The 16,064-nt window shown below is 41.6% G+C and overlaps 1 protein-coding gene across 1 annotated transcript in view; it reads right to left on the reverse strand.

Moving 5' to 3' along the window:
• Window positions 1–5,795: 5,795 nt before the first annotated feature.
• Window positions 5,796–16,064, reverse strand: part of CDKN2AIPNL (CDKN2A interacting protein N-terminal like) — a 12,382-nt gene continuing 2,113 nt past the window's right edge. The window contains exons 2-3 of the mRNA XM_042781379.1: window positions 15,727–15,826; window positions 5,796–5,813 (exon numbers count right to left, since the gene is read on the reverse strand). Coding sequence (XP_042637313.1) covers window positions 5,796–5,813; window positions 15,727–15,826 — 118 coding nt within the window. The remainder of the gene's footprint in view (window positions 5,814–15,726; window positions 15,827–16,064) is intronic.

Genomic DNA, 16,064 nt, shown 5'->3' on the forward strand with positions numbered 1-16,064 from the left:
CATCAAAAGAAGATGGAAGGAACACCCAGTCACTGTAGGAAAAAGAATTGGTTGATGTTCATCTGTTTTAGGAGGTTGCATATGATATAGTACTGAAGGAAGAAGCTGAAACTGCACTGAAGGAACTGGCAAAGAACAAGACTCCAGGAATTGACAGAACACCCACTGAGATGTTTGAACAAACGCATGCTGCTCTGGAGGCACTCACTCGCCTATGCCAAGAAATCTGGAAGACAGCTACCTGGCCAACTGACTGGAAGAGATCCATATTTATAGCCATTCCAAAGAAAAGTGATCTCACAGAATGCAGAAATTATCAAAACAGTATCATTAATATCACATGCAAGTAAAATCATGCTGAAGGTAATTTAAAAACAGTTGCAGTATATTAACAGGGAACTTCCAGAAATGCTAGGTGGATTCAGAAGAGGACGTGGAACAAGGGATATCATTGCTGATGTCAGATGGAACTTGGCTCAAAGCAAAGAAACCAGAAAGGTGTTTACTTGTGTTTTATTGACTATGCAAAAAGCATTAGATTCTGTGGATCATAACAAATTATGGGTAACATTGAGAAGAATGGGAATTCTGGAACACTTAATTGTGCTCATAAGGAATCTGTGCACAGACCAGGAGGCTGTTATTCAAACAGAACAAAGGGATAGTGCATGGTTTGCCAACAGGAAAGGAGTGTATCAGGGCTGTATCCTTTCACCATAGTTAATTCAATCTGTATGCTGAGCAAATAATCTGAGAAGCAGGACTACATGAAGAACAACTCAGCATCAGGATTAGAAGACTCATTAACAACCAGCAATATGCAGACAACACAACCTTGGTTGCTGAAAGTGAAGATGACTTGAAGTACTTACCAATGAAGATTAAAGACTATAGTCAGCAGTATGGATTACACCTCAACATAAAGAAAATGAAAATCCTCACAAATGGACCAATTAAGCAATATCCTGATAAATGGAGGAAAGACTGAAGTTGTCAAAGTTTTCGTATTACTTGGTTCCACAATGAACACCCACAGAAGCGGCAGTCAAGAAATCAGACAACGTATTGCACTGGGCAAATCTGCTGCAAAAGACCCCTTTAGTGTTAAGAGCAAAGATATCTGTTGGAAGACTAACATGCGTCTGTCCCATGCCATGGTATTTTCAGCCGCCTCATGTGCATGTGAAAGCTGGACAAAGTATAATGAAGACCAAAGAAGAGTTGATGTTTTTGAGTTGTGGTGTTGGCTAAAAATACTTAAAGTACGATATACAGAAGAAGAACTAATAAATCTGTTCTGGAAGAAGTGCAGCCAGAATGCTCCTCGGAAGCAAGAAAGGCCAGACTTCATCTCACTTACTTTGGTCATGTTGTCAGAAGGGACCATTCCCTGAAGGAGATCATGTTTAGTAAAGTGAAGAGTCAGCACAAAAGGGGAGGCCCGCAATGAAATGGATTGACACAGTGGCTGAAATTATGGGCTCAGGTATAGTGGGGATGGTGAGTCTAGTGCAGGACTGGGCAGTTTTGTTCTGTTGTACATATGGTCATCATGAATCAGAGGAGCCTTGATGGCATCTAACAACAACAACAAAAAAAAAATCTTTACAGGCATAGACTGCCTCACCTTCCTCCTGTGGAGCAGTTGGTGGGTTTGAACAGCACACTATACATTATTTCACAATTTAAAGTTGCTTATGCAGGAATGCATTCCTGAAAGGCTTTTATTACTTTATATCTTTGATGTTATCTCTTAATAAGAAAATGCATGAGAAACTTATGAAGAATACATTTTAAAAGTGAATAATCCTTTGTCTCCTCCCAAATGTCCTTTATTGCTATTAAACTCTAGTGCATTTCTGGAAAAATCAATCACACTGGAGCAAGAAACTCAGGCGTTGCTTCTGACCTAGATGCCTCAATTTAAGGCACAGTTATAAAATAATTGAATTAAAAATAGGAAGATTTACATATACATAAAATGAATAATCATACACTGACTTTTTCCACTTTATAATTTGTTTTTTTTTTTTTAAGCCTCACAAATCACAAATTTGTACAGATAATCAAAATGGAAAGAGGTTGGGCTACATTTAAAGACAAAAATAGGTGAAGGCTCACTGAGCACTATGCTTGGTCCCCTAATGTTCGCTATCTTAAATTAATCCTCACCACAGCTCTTTGTAACCCTATGTGACAGTTCTAGTCTGTCCTCTAGAGTCACTATGGGTTTTTTTTGTTGTTGTTATAGCTCTTTGTGAGTAGCATTTCTCTGATCTCCATTCTCCAGGTAAGGCTCAGAGGAGAGAAGTAGCTTGGCCTCTTCCCTCAGTTCATCCTAGTTGTTAAAAAACCTGTAGGAATGTGGCCCATCTGGGTGAGCTGCTTACCTTAGCCTCAAGCCATGGGAAGAAGTCTTGTCCCACTTCTCTGCCCACAGATACATGCTCCCACAGCTGGCTCTCCTCTGTTCAATTACCTATATTCACCAGCTTTCCAACTCATAGCAATCCTCTTTGGGTTTCTGAGGCAGTAAATCCTTACGGAAGTAGATTGCCCTGTCTTCCTTCCGCAGAGTGGCTGGTGGGTTTGAACCAGCAACTTTCTGATTAGCAGTCAAATGCCTTAGACACTATGCCACCAGAGCTCCTTACAGATTACAGTAAAGCAGGATCCACTGTCTTATTCACCACTATCCCCAGTACCAAGCACAGGACCTGGCACTAAATGAGTAAATCCTACTGAGGTAGACTGTTAAATCATGGTCTCCAAAGGAAGCCCTCTTCCATTATTTATGCCTGGAAATACGTAATTGATAGTGGGTACTAAGTAGTATAGAGGAACAAGGAGGGATACAGAATGGATAAACTACTCTAACCAAAAACCTAACCTACTGCTACTGAGTCGATTCTGACTCATAGTGACCCCACAGGACAGGGTAGAACTGCCCCATAGGATTTCCAAGGCTATAACTGTTTAAGCAGTTATAAAGCAGATTGACACATCTTTCTCCTTCGAAGCAGATGGTAGGTTCAAATTGCCAACCTTTCAGTTAACAGCCAAGCACTTTAACCACTGTGCCAGCAGAGGTCCTACACTAACCAAAAGGGAAAAATTAATATAAAAATTTCAAAGACAAGCAGAACTCTAATAAACAAGTATTTCCTGAAGGGCTATATGCAAATCAATTCCTCAAGCCTTTAAGACTCAAGCCTCAGGGTTCCCTCCAGAAACCAAATGTGGACTTTAGCTCAGCAACTTGGGAGACCTTGTAAAGAATCTACAAATCAGGTGGATGTCTGGACAAAGCTATGGAATCTCAGGTCATTGAGCTTTAAAATAAGGCCAGATCCTTTGGTTAGGCTACCTCTTCCCATAAGACTGTGGGTACCTCAGAGACCTCCAAGGCCTATGATTTTATTCTCACCATAAAATTTTTTTCAAAAAATAAGGTGAATGTGTATAGGAAGGGATATAGACAGAAAAATATGGCATCCATTGCTGGTAGAAATAAGGAAATAAAAGATCTGTTTTGCTGGAGTGGAATAGGAATAGGGGAGCATAAAAGTATCATACTTAAAAAGGCACACTGTTGAAAAATACAAATTGTTAAATTCATTATCTGCCATTAATACATCAACATTGAAAAAAAGTCAGACATTTTTAATAAAAAGTTTGACATTTATAAACAGGAGGACTTTCACAATGTTGATGAACTCATCTTAGAGTGCATGATTTATAAATACATAAAATGTCCATGCATACTTTTACAATGATAGGTTCTAGAAGAATAAGAACTTTTAAAAAGCCAATGGCAGATTCCATTTCATACCAACTGCCTCTCTTCCTTTGTGCTGGTAATACCAGAAGTCTTGAGAGAGACGCCTGGGGTCAGTGTCACATTTATACCAGCCTCTTCCGAGCCTGTAGCTGATGATGAAAATGTGCTAAGTCTTAGCTTTGATGCTGGGGAAGAAGTAAAGGGGAGAAAAGAAAACAGAAAGTTATATAGCCATGCAGTCCAATGAATCAAATTCATCTTCATAAATTAAAATCTAACAGCGATGCAATATTTATGTACTACCCAGATGGTAAGCAATCTTAGAAATTATTAAAATTTTACTACACACAGAAAAGTCAGCAAAACACTGACCATACCCTCCTTAGAAGCCAGAACATAGTTTTCTTGTCTTGTCACCTGTGAGCTATTAAAAACCTGTTGCATCAAATTGACTCTGATTCATAGCGACCCTACAGGAGAGAGTGAAATTGTCCCAAAGGATTTCCAACCTGTGATTTTTCACGGAAACAGACTGCTACATCTTTCTCCCACAGAGAAGCTGGTGGGTTCGAACCACTGACCTTTCAGTTGGTAGCTGAGCACTTTGACCACTGTGCTACCAGGGCTCCTTGTGATCTATAAGCATTCACAATCTAAAGTGATAACAGAAATACTTAACAATACAACCTTTTCCAGGCATGAGCTGCAATGAAGAATTCTAAAAGCAGAATCACACACATACTTATTGTTCTAAATTAAAAGCAGTTGAATTCAGGTATTAATTCACAACATTTCACACTGAGTCAGGGTATTTAGATGTGAAGGTTATGTATTTCTGGATTTCACACTATTAGAAACTGTAAAAGCCTATCTGCAAATAGTGACAAGTTGAAGCACATGTATTCTTTTTGGGTACTCTAGCATCTTTGGTAAATTTAAACTTGGCTATACACAACTTTTAATCAGGGCGTGAAGAAATCACTTTGGCTGTCACCTGTATTTGAATGGATTTCCTTAACATTTAGCAGTGAGAATGAATCAGTCTGAGAGTCTTTTTAGTAATCAGTTTTCAAGGTATGACCTATTTTCCAGCTAAGCCAGTCACTTTTTGAGAGACGTAAAAACAAACAAAATTCCCCAGCAAAAGCAAAAAGATAAGTCTGTCTCCTTTTAGGAGAATGCAGTATCCTCAAAAGAAACCATCTTTAGTCCAAAATGAAAAATAACCCTGTGGTGGTTAAGTTTGTGTGTCAGTTAGGAGCTGAGCACTTTAACCACTGTGCCACCAGGATGGGCCTGGTTGAGTGGCTGGGAAGCTGAATGTAGTTATTCCCCATGGTGAGACTGGTATAACTCCATGGTGGAATCTATTGGAGCAGCTGGGTAGCTGCTTTGGGTATGTGGTCTGCTTTCCGTATATAGGAAACAGCTTTGGGAATGAATGGCCTCTAGCTTATGTATGGCACACTTGAACCCTGCATGTAGCTGTGTCGTTGTTCAGCAGCCTGCCATGCTCTGCTGACCTTGGGACTTTCAATGGGCTTGAATTAATGGCCATGTGGTCTGGTAACATTGGGACTGTGCCTTTTTGCTTGTCAGCCTCAGCAGCCAGCAGCTGACTGAAGAAAAGCTCTAGCTCCAGTGGGCTGGGAGCAGGAGGCAGAGCTGAAGCCCAAGGTTGAGGGGCTTTAACCCAGTCCCTAGAGCCTGGCACTTTAAACTCAGACTTAAAGCCTCCAAACTGTAAGAGAATAAACTCCCGTTTGTTCAAGCCATCCCATTTGTGGTATATTCTTGTCAGAGTGGCACTAAGTAACCAAAACAAACACCTAAGTCATCTCTCAAATTTCTGATAGAATAGACCAAGACTACAACAGCACAACAGATGCCACTGACTCAGGCCTCTGGGCGTACAAATGATTTCTTTTCTAAAAGGTATGGGCAGTTATCTTGGACTCTGGCATGACTGAGTCCACCAGACAGCAAGATTTACCTGTAGTATAGGACAAAGCCTTTATAGCTGCCTCAGTTTCTAGTGGATAAAGGGAAAACAGATAACTCCACTGAGCATACCCTTGGATATAAGACCTCCTTTGATGTAACCAACTGATGGTAATTTTTTTTTTTTTTTTTTTTTAGTCACCGATACTCACTTGGGAGCTCTGGTAGCGTAGTGTCTAAGGCATTTCACTGCTAACCAGAAGGCTGGCAGTTCAAACCCACCAGCCACTCCTCAGAAGGAAGGTTGGGCAATCTACTTCCATGGTGATACTGCCTTGGAAACCCAAGGAGGGGTCGCTATGAGTCGGGTCTGACTCGACGCCATAGAACAACAATACTTGCTTGGAATCCTAGCTCCACCAAGACTGGATATAATGCTCAAAAGAAAACTAAAACCAAACCCACTACCATCAAGGCAATTACAACTAATAAAGACCCTATAGGACAGAGTAAAACTGCCCCAGAGGATTTCCAAAGCTGTAATCTTTACAGAAGCAGGCTGCCACATCTTTCTCCAGAGGAACAATGGTTAATTTGAACTGCTAACCTCTGGTTAGTAGCCAAGAGCTTAACCACAGTGCCACCAGGGTGCCAATGCTCTAAAGAGAGTCCCCTGATATGTATGCAAACTTGTTTTCCACAATGATCTTTCTCATTTCATATACAGTCATTTTCCATAATGTCATTTCCCCTCTTGGGATAAAAATGTTCTCAGGAAAAATGGACCAAGTAATTAAGCTGACAGCTTCTTTCTTTAAGCCAGTAATGATAGATTCTTATTCTTTGTCAATCACTCCTTTTTCTCCTTGACTAAGACAATACCTTGGAAAAATTAACTCTGACAGTCATGGTAATGACACCCTTCCTGAGTCAGCTACTGTTCTGTTAATTATCACTCATTAATGGGTAAATTGGTCAACCACAAAGACTGATAGTAGGTATGTGGGAATGACTGTTATAAAATTGAGATTTTCTGAATATATTTGTGTTTGAATCTCTTTGAAAAGAAAAGCCAAACACTGCAACTGTTTGACAAATCCCACCTGTCAGAGGCCAAGGCACATTTCTTTTCTTAGACCAAAATAACACAAACAAAAAAACAGTTGGACAAAACACAGAGATGTACTCGCCTCAAAGCTGCAGAATAGCCATAAAGTATTTTTAAAATCCTACTTCAAAGAGCTGATGTCTCTAATTCGTCTTCACTGTCTAGTCTTGAAATACGAACAATACCAGACGATTCAGTTCTACTTACTAGATACATGGCTTTAAAATTCAACTAGACTCTAATTGTAGATTTAAGGATCAATTCTGGGCAGAAGAATAATAGACACTGTCAGGTACATAGCTTTACACCAGGGTTTTGTTGTTTCTGGGCTGGCAATGTTGCCTAATGTTTGCCAGCTGCCTCTTCCGCATGCAAAAACATCAGGAGAGGGAAAAAACTGCTGTGAAGTCCCTGTATCTCTGTGCCCTCTTTCCAATGGGCTCTCAGGGTGGCCTTCAATGGAGAGGAGACAGCCTTCAACACCACACAAAGTCTGTCATGGCACAAAGATCAGATGACCTGCTATCAAGATGGGCTTATCTAGAAGAGTCATGACAAATGGCAAAACACTATGTGCCCTCCAACGATCTCATTTCACAGCATCAGCTGAATTTCATCTTCAGTGGCATCAACAGTCTAAAATTAAATTTGGCTACTGAGAAAATACAAGTTTTATTTGAAGGAAGCTGAAACACATATAATCCAAAGATGTTATGACGATTTTATGCCCTTTCTTCTGGCTCCTAGGTAGCTAAGTGCTAACGACTGATATGATGACAGCACTTGTGTTTCCGAGATGCCAGGTTCATGCGTGAGGACTCTTCTCTGGAGGTGCACACTGTACAATCATAATCAAGAATGCACATCCCAGGGCAGGTTATTGTTGTTAGGTGCTGTCCAGTCACTTTCAGCTCATAGCAACCTTATATGCAAAAGAATTAAATACTGCCTGGTCCTGTGCTCACATCACTGCTATACTTGAGCCCATCATTGCAGCCACTGTGTCAAGCCATCTTACTGACCGTCTTCCTCTTTTTCACTGACCCTCTACCAAGCATGATATCCTTCTCCAGGAACTGGTGCCTCCTGAAACATGACCAAAGTACGAAAGATGAAGTCTGGCCATTCTCACTTCTAAGGAGCATTCTGGATGCATTTCTTCCAAAACAGATTTGTTCATTTTTCTGGCAGTCCATGGCATTTCCAGGATTATTCACCAACACCAAAATTCAAATGCATCAATTCTTATTCATTCTTCCTTATTCATCACTGTCCAGGTTAAACATGCATTATCAAGCTATTGAAAATATCATGGCTTGGGTCAGGTGCACCTGTGGTGTAGTAAATTATATGGTGTGGCTTTTCTAGTCACAGTCTTTGTAAACTCCATGGTGGAATTTGCCGTGAGCAACTGAGTAGCTCCTGATTGTTAAAGTAATCCACCTGGTGTATTTCTGTTGGAGCAGCACAAAGCACTCTTCTGGAAAGTTCGCTCTCTCTCAGGTGTATAGAATTCTGACATTGGGATTGGTTAGTTTTGCTACTCTGTCAGGCTTAAGGAAGACTGGGCAATCTACTTTGGTACAGATACCACCTTGGAAACCCAGGAGAGGTTGCTATGAGTCAGATTCAACTCCACAGCAGTGAGTTTAGTTTTTTTTTCCAGAGGCAGAAGGAGTCTCTCTGACTGCCAGCTGAGAAAGTTGTGTTTCTGAGAGAAAGACACAAAAAACACGCAGTGCTGAGAGACGAGTTACTGAGAGAGACTGCCAGCTGAGAAACTGAGCATGTTCCTAAACTTGAATTGTAGCCTGTTGTTTCCCTAATAAACCCCATAATCTGTGAGTCTGTGTGGCCACTGCAGTGAATTATTGAATCCAGCAGAGATGGTGGGTGCTGTGGGAGGAACAGGTGGTGTCAAGGTTAGTAAGAGGGCTGGAGGGTGGCAGCATGTCTGGCCTCTTAAGAACAGGCCTTAGGCTGCTGACGGTGATTCTGTCTTCCTCTTGTAGAGTTAGAAGAGGTCAGAAGGTGCTGCCTCCTTGCCCCTTTAGCAATTGGTGTCAGAAGCGGTAGAATGTGTTGCAGTGGCATTGGACCTTGTAAAAGAAAGAAGGAAGGGGCCTGGGAAGTGAAACTTTGGATCTCAGATGGTAACTTTGGTTGGTGTTACCTATTAAAGGAGATAACTGGTCCAGAGACTAGGGCTTTTGGTTACACCCAGCAAAAGGCCCAAGGCTATATACATAGAATAGGAAGATAATCAAGGTGAAGAGATGAAACTGGAATGTCTTAAAAAAGATTATGTATTTATCTGAATGTACTATGGGTATTGAATGTTCTCTTACCTACTCATAGTGCTTAAGGCATTTGACGGCTAACCAGAAGGCTGGCGGTTCAAACCCACCAGCCACTCCTCGGAAGGAAGATAGGGCAATCTACTTCCGTAGTGATACTGCCTCGGAAACCCAAGGAGGGGTCGCTATGAGTCGGTCCAACTCGACGGCAAACAACAACAACAACTTACCTACTTGTACATAAGAAATGATTATGGGGTATGGGTAACAGAGAGTGTGTAAGTCTGTCTTCAGCCAATACTTGATTGGATATGTTAAAAGGGGAAATGGAATTTGCCCAGAAGAAACACAGGCTTTTGTTTCAAACCCTGTGTGTAGAATATAGGGGGCTTAGGTAGAAAACCTGAACCCCACCTAGAACTACTGAGAAAACAGAAGATTTGCATTTGAAGAAAAGACCTGAACAGGAAGAAAAAAAAAAAAAAGGACTGGCTTTTTGAATTTCAAGGAAGCAATGAGGTTCTGGATACATCAAAGCAGGAAAGTCATGGTCCCTGAGAGAAACCCTTTCCAGGACTGGAAATTAAAGGAAGCCAGCAAGTAGTAGGCTGGTATGCTGCTTGCTTGTGACCACCTGGGTCCACGTGAGTGGAAATGAGGGAAGTGCAGCAATGAAGAAACAGGCTGAGTTTGGTACCCTTTGACCGAGGCCATGAAGGCTAGGTATGAGAGGAAGGGCTGGGTGGATTGAAGTGCAAAGAGCTGTGAGCCTAAGGCACTGAAATAATCCCTGAGAATTGAGGATGTGAGAGAGAGAAGGTGCTGGCTGGTCTGAAGTGAAGGGAAGACCGTGACTCCCAAACGTGGCAGCTGGAACCCATGACCTAGCTGGGATGGCTAGGGCAGAGCTGACAAGAACCCAACTAAACAAAGAGGAAGATTTTGACACTGGGCTGGTGTTAAGTGGCTGCAATTTGATGGCTTACACTGGGCTGGACTTTGCTTGTTTATGGATGCAGATGCCCAAAGTTTCCAAGAAGAACAGAAGATTCTCCAGAGAGAAAGAAACATTCTCGTCTCCTCAGGGTATTGGTTTGATTGTTGTTGTTGTTGTTGTTATTTGCCGTCGAGTCGGCCCCGACTCATAGCAACCCCTCCTTGGGTTTCCGAGGCAGTATCACTATGGAAGTAGGATTGCCCAACCTTCCTTCCGAAGAGTGGCTGGTGGGTTTGAACCGCCAGCCTTCTGGTTAGCAGTCAAGTGCCTTAGACACTATGCTACCAGAGCTCCTATTGGTTTGATAGGGATGGGCAAATTAGAAATTGGCTATTTAAAATGGGGGGGAGATAAAGGCATGAAATGGCTGGCTTACATGCTTTCATGGGTGTGGTTATTCTCAAACTGATGGTGAAGGAGATGCTAATTTTCTAAGTATCAAAGGGATAATGGTCAGAAAAGCCAGGGGGTGATCTGTGGTGTAATATATAACATGGTGTGGCTTTTCTAGCCATAGTCTTTGTAAACTCCATGGTGGAATTTGCTATGAGCAACTGAGTAGCTCCTGATTGTTAAAGTTATCCACCTGATATATTTCTGCTGGAGCAGCAAGAAGCAATCTTCTGGGAAGTTCACACTCTCTCAAGTGTATAGAATTCTGATATTGGGATTGATTAGTTCTGCTACTCTGCCAGGCTTAAAATGAGTCCTCCTGGAGGAAGAAGCAGTCTCTCTGACTGCCGGCTGAGAAAGACGTGCTACTGAGAGAAATGCACTGCTGACAGAGAGACTTGAGATGCACTGCTGAGAGAGAGATGCGAGAGACACTCGCTGCTAAGAGAGACATGTTACTGAGAGAGACTGCCAGCTGACAGAGACTGAGTGCATTGCTGAACTTGAATTGTAGCCTGTTGCTTCCCTAATAAACCCCATAAGCTGTGAGTTCTGTATGGCCACTGCAGCGAATTACTGAACCCAGCAGAGAGGTGGTGCGTGCCAAGGGAGGAATGGGTGGTTGTCAAGGTTTAGAGAGCTGGAGGGTGGTGCCATGTCTGGCCTTGTAAGAACAGGCCTTGGACTGCTGATGGTGATTCTGTTTTCCTTTTGTGGAGTTAAAGGAGATCAGAAGATGCTGCCTCCTTGCCCCTTTAGCAGCACCTTAGTCTTCAAGTGACATCTTTGCTCTTTAACACCTTAAAGAGTTCTTTTGCAGCAAATATGCCCAATGCAGTATGTCTTATGATTTCCTGACTGCTGCTTCCATGGGCGTTGATTGGGGATCCAAATAAAATGAAATCCTTGACAACTTTAATCTTTTCTCCATTTATCGTGATGTTGCTTATTGGTCCAATTGTGAGGATTTTAGTTTTTTTATGTTGAAGTGTAATTCATACTGATGGCTGTAGTCTTTGATCTTCATCAGTTAAGTGCTTCAAGTCTTCATTTTCAGCGAAGCAAAGTCCTATCATCTGCATATTGCAGGTCGTTAATGAGTTTTCCACCAATCCTGATGCCATGTTCCTCTTCACATAGTCTAGTACCTCAGATTATATGTTCAGCATACACACTGAATAAGTATGGTGAAAGGATACAACCCTAATGCACACCTTTCCTGATTTTAAACCATGAAGTATCCCCTTGTTCTGTTGGAACAACTGCCTCTTGGCGCATATACAGGTCCCTTATGGGCACAAGTAAGTGTTCTGGAATTCTCATTCTTCACAATGTTATCCATAATTTGTTATAATCCATATAGTTGAATGCCTTTGCGTAGTATATAATACACAGGTAAACATTTTTCTGGTATTCTTTGCTTTCAGCCAAGGCAGGGATGCTCTACAATTTTGAGGTTCAAGATTCCTTTCCAATTTTTAAGTTTAAGCAGAACACCCCATCACACATAACACACCCACTGTGGCACACTGCTCTATGGATAATGTTTGGGACATGCCTACCCATGAAAAAATCTCCTTAGTCTCCTCCAGGGTCTGCAGCCCAAACATCATAAAGTGTTTTGATCTCTAATAGCCCAGCATACTGGAAGGAACCCAACTACCTTTCAGAACCCATATAAGACATAGAAGTATAATAGAGAACTGATGGGGAAAAAACAGATCTAAGGAGGGCAAAACACCTCTCAAGAAGAAAAAGCAAGGACAGAGTTTGCTATATGCCATGAAGAAGTGAAGGCTTGCCCCTTTCCCTTCCTGTCCCATCCTGTGGGGAACTCTTAGGTGGGCAGCAGCTATCTAGCCCCTCCCTGGTAGGATCCCATAGATCACATCACTTTGGGATACCTAAGGAAGACTACCATGGAATGTTCATAAGCATTACATGAGGAGATATGTGAAGCCACAAACTCAAAAAGCCCAATTCACAATGAAGCTTTTGATTCCACGTTCAAATGAAAAACAAAAAGAGTAACTTTTTAGGAAAATCATCTAAATCAGGATGGCCATGCTGTTTGGACATGGCATACTTCTGGGAAACCAAGGATTTGATTTCTTCCTCGATATCCTCACAGGGCTGGGGGCCACAAAAGCGACAGGATCCAGGTAAGGGGTGGGAGGCAGGACCCACTCCCTGAGAGGCAGTAAAGGGAGGAAACACCGGGGACCACAAAAGTAGCAGGATCCAGGTAGGAATTAGGTAAGGGGGCGTTGGAGAGGTTTCCAACAGCTAAGGGAGACAAACTTGTCTGTTAGTTTCTCATCCTGTGGGGATTGCACGTTGCTGTGAGGCTTGATGCTGTGCCACCAGTGTTTCAGATGCCAGCACACAGTGCACAGGTTTCAACACACCTTACAAACTGAGACAGACTAGGAAGAAGGAAGAGGCCATCCACTTCTCAAACAACTGGCCAGGGAAAACCTTATGAATAGCTGAGAAACACTGTCTGACACATTACTGAGCAAATTTATGAATAGCCTGGGAACGCTGTTGGACACAGGGCAGAAGACAAGCCCCTTGGGTCAGAAGTCGCTCAAAACAGGACTGGGAAAGAGCTGCCTCATCAGAAGAAACCTAACTTTAATGATATAGATAGAGTAAAGCTTTCGGGATCTCCATTTGCTGACGTTGCATGACTCAAATTGAGGAGAAACAGCTGCAAACATCCATTAATAATCAGAACATGGAATGTACAAAGTATGAATCTAGGAAAATTGGAAGGTGTCGAAAATGAAATGGACTGCATAAAGATTGATATCCTAGGCATTCATCATCACAAAGGATGTTTCAAGATCTGTCCTAGAGTACAATGCCGTTGGTGATAGAATAATATCCATACGCCTACAAGGAAGACCCATTAATACAACTATTATTCAAATTTATGCACCAACCACCAAAGCCACAGATGAAGAAATTGAAGATGTCTATCAACTTTTGCAGTCTGAAACTGACTGAACATGCAATAAAGATATGTTAATTATCACTGGTGATTAGAATGCCAAAGTTGAAAACAAAGAAGAATCACTGATAGATGGAAAATTTGCTCTTGGTGACAGAGGTAACACTGGAGATCACATGACAGAATTTTGCAAGACCAATGTTTACTTATGTTTTATTGACTGTGCAAAAGCATTTGATTGTGTGGGTCATAACAAATTATGGGTAACATTGAGAAGAATGGGAATATCAGAACACTTAATTGTGCTCATGAGGAACCTGTACGTAGACCAGGAAGCTGTCATTTGAACACAACAAGGGGACATTGCATGATTTAAAATCAAGAAGGGAATGCATCAGTGTTGTATCCTTTCACCATACTTATTCAATCTGTATGCTGAGCAAATAATCTGAGAAGTTGGACTATATGAAGAAGAACGTGGCATCAGAATCAGAGGAAGAATCATTAACAACCTGCAATACGCTAATGACACAACTTTGCTTGCTGAAATGAGGATGACTTGAAGCACTAACTGATGAAGATTGAAGAATACAGTCTGCAGCATGGATTACATCTCATTACAAAGAAAATAAAAATCCTCACAACTGGACCTCCAAGCAGCATGATGATAAATGGAGAAAACACTGAAGTTGTCAAAGACTTCACATTGCTTAGTTCTACAATCGATGCCAATGGAAGCAGCAGTCAGGACATAAGACGATGTATAGCTCTGGGCAAATTGGCTGCAAAGGACCTCTTTCAAGTGCCTGATACAAGCCATGATATTTTCAATCACCTCATATGCATGTGAGAGCTGGACAATGAATAGGGAGACCAAAGAAGAGTCGATGCTTTTGAGTTGTGGTGTTGGAGAAGAATGCTGAAAGTACCATGGACTGTTAAAAGAAGAAACAAATCTGTCCTGGAGGAAGTGCAGCCAGAATGCTCCTTGGAAGCAAGAATGACCAGACTTCATCTCACCTACTTTGGTCATGTTGTCAGAAGGGACCATTCACTGGAGAAGGATGTCATGCTTGGTAAGGTGGAGGGTCAATGAAAGAGGGGAAGGCCCAAAGCGAGATGGATTGACACAGGGGCAGTGGCAGTGGGCTCAAGTATAGCAAGGATCATGGTGCTGGCATGGTATCGGGCAGTGTTTAATTCTGCTGTGCATGGGGTCACTATGAGTCAGAGATGACTCGATGGCACCTAACAACAGCAACAACAATTCACATAGACAGGGACCTCCTTAAGGTATTGCTCCCAAAACAAGATCAAACTAGGGTGAAGCTAGGGCTTACCTATGTTTCTGAGGGCAGAGCTATAAGGACCCAGCAACCTTTTACTTTACTACTTCTAGTCAACTTAATAAGCATTTTCTGAGTACCTTCTCTGGGGCAAGATTATACTAGGTTTTGGAGTCACAAGGAATACACTTTATGTGCCATCTCTTTCCTCAAGAAGGTCACAAATCTAGCAGCAAAAGAGACACACAAATGACAACAGCTCATGAGCTATATTCTAAAAGAGACCTGCATAAAGTGCCAAAGGAACTCTGGGAGATAAGGGAGCAATTAATTCTACTGATTGAGGAGAAGAAGGCAAATTAGAAAAAGAATGTCTGGGAGTAATTTTGGAAAACAGGTGGAATGAACAGCACCTTCCTCTAAGGTTCTTTCTGGCCTAAGTCCCAGGGTCCAGAGAAAAGGGTCTCAATAGCAGCTCACTGTGTAGAAGTTCACAGCCCCAAACCAGATTAAGCCTTGAAGAACAGGGATCAGCTATAGTATCTGGACCTTACTCCAGCCACATTCCCATCAGCAAGTTGGAATGGCCAAACAAGTCTGGTCTGACCTTCATCAGCTGAGGTGATGATGAGCTACTGTTACATACAAGATTTTTTAACAAGTAGAAAACATTCACACTCTGGGCCAACATGTACTTAAAAATCAAGCAGAAAGCTCAAAACAGAATGTTCCTAGAAAAACAGAAGAGTCTGTATGTTACTCTACCAACAGTGCATAATTTATCATACTGTGTTGTTATCTAGTTATGAAAAGGTTTATAGCAATTACAGGGAAATAAAAGTAAAAGGGCTTAGACCTTCTGGGTAATAAACAGAAGCATTCAAAAAGCAATATACTCTATACATATCATAAAGGTGGAACTATTAACTACACAATTTCATTAAATGAACTTGGAAATCCTGTTTACCTTTTTCATTAATTCACCTCTGGTTGTAAACTGTGGCAGATCTTCCACTTCAATCCCATCAGCCATTTCCATCACCTTGTCTAAAAGGTCTTTGTTGTAACTGCACAATAAAAAATGCAGTAAGGTAAAAGCCTTGGAAGAGTCATTGTGGATTAATACAAAATTGCAGGTTGCTGGACTGTAAATTCAACTCTCAAAGAACTGATTTGATTCTGCAAGAGAAACTATTACACGTTTAGCAGTAGGTCAAAGTTTTTCCTGCTTATGGATACAGAAGTGGGCTTTAAGAACATCAATAGAGCAAGTGTTTTGATATTTACAAAAATAAAGGCCCCATA

The sequence above is a fragment of the Orycteropus afer genome, unplaced genomic scaffold (assembly GCF_000298275.1).
Source record: "Orycteropus afer afer isolate SDZICR_OR568_19922 unplaced genomic scaffold, OryAfe1.0 scaffold00112, whole genome shotgun sequence".
Lineage (NCBI taxonomy): Eukaryota > Metazoa > Chordata > Mammalia > Tubulidentata > Orycteropodidae > Orycteropus > Orycteropus afer.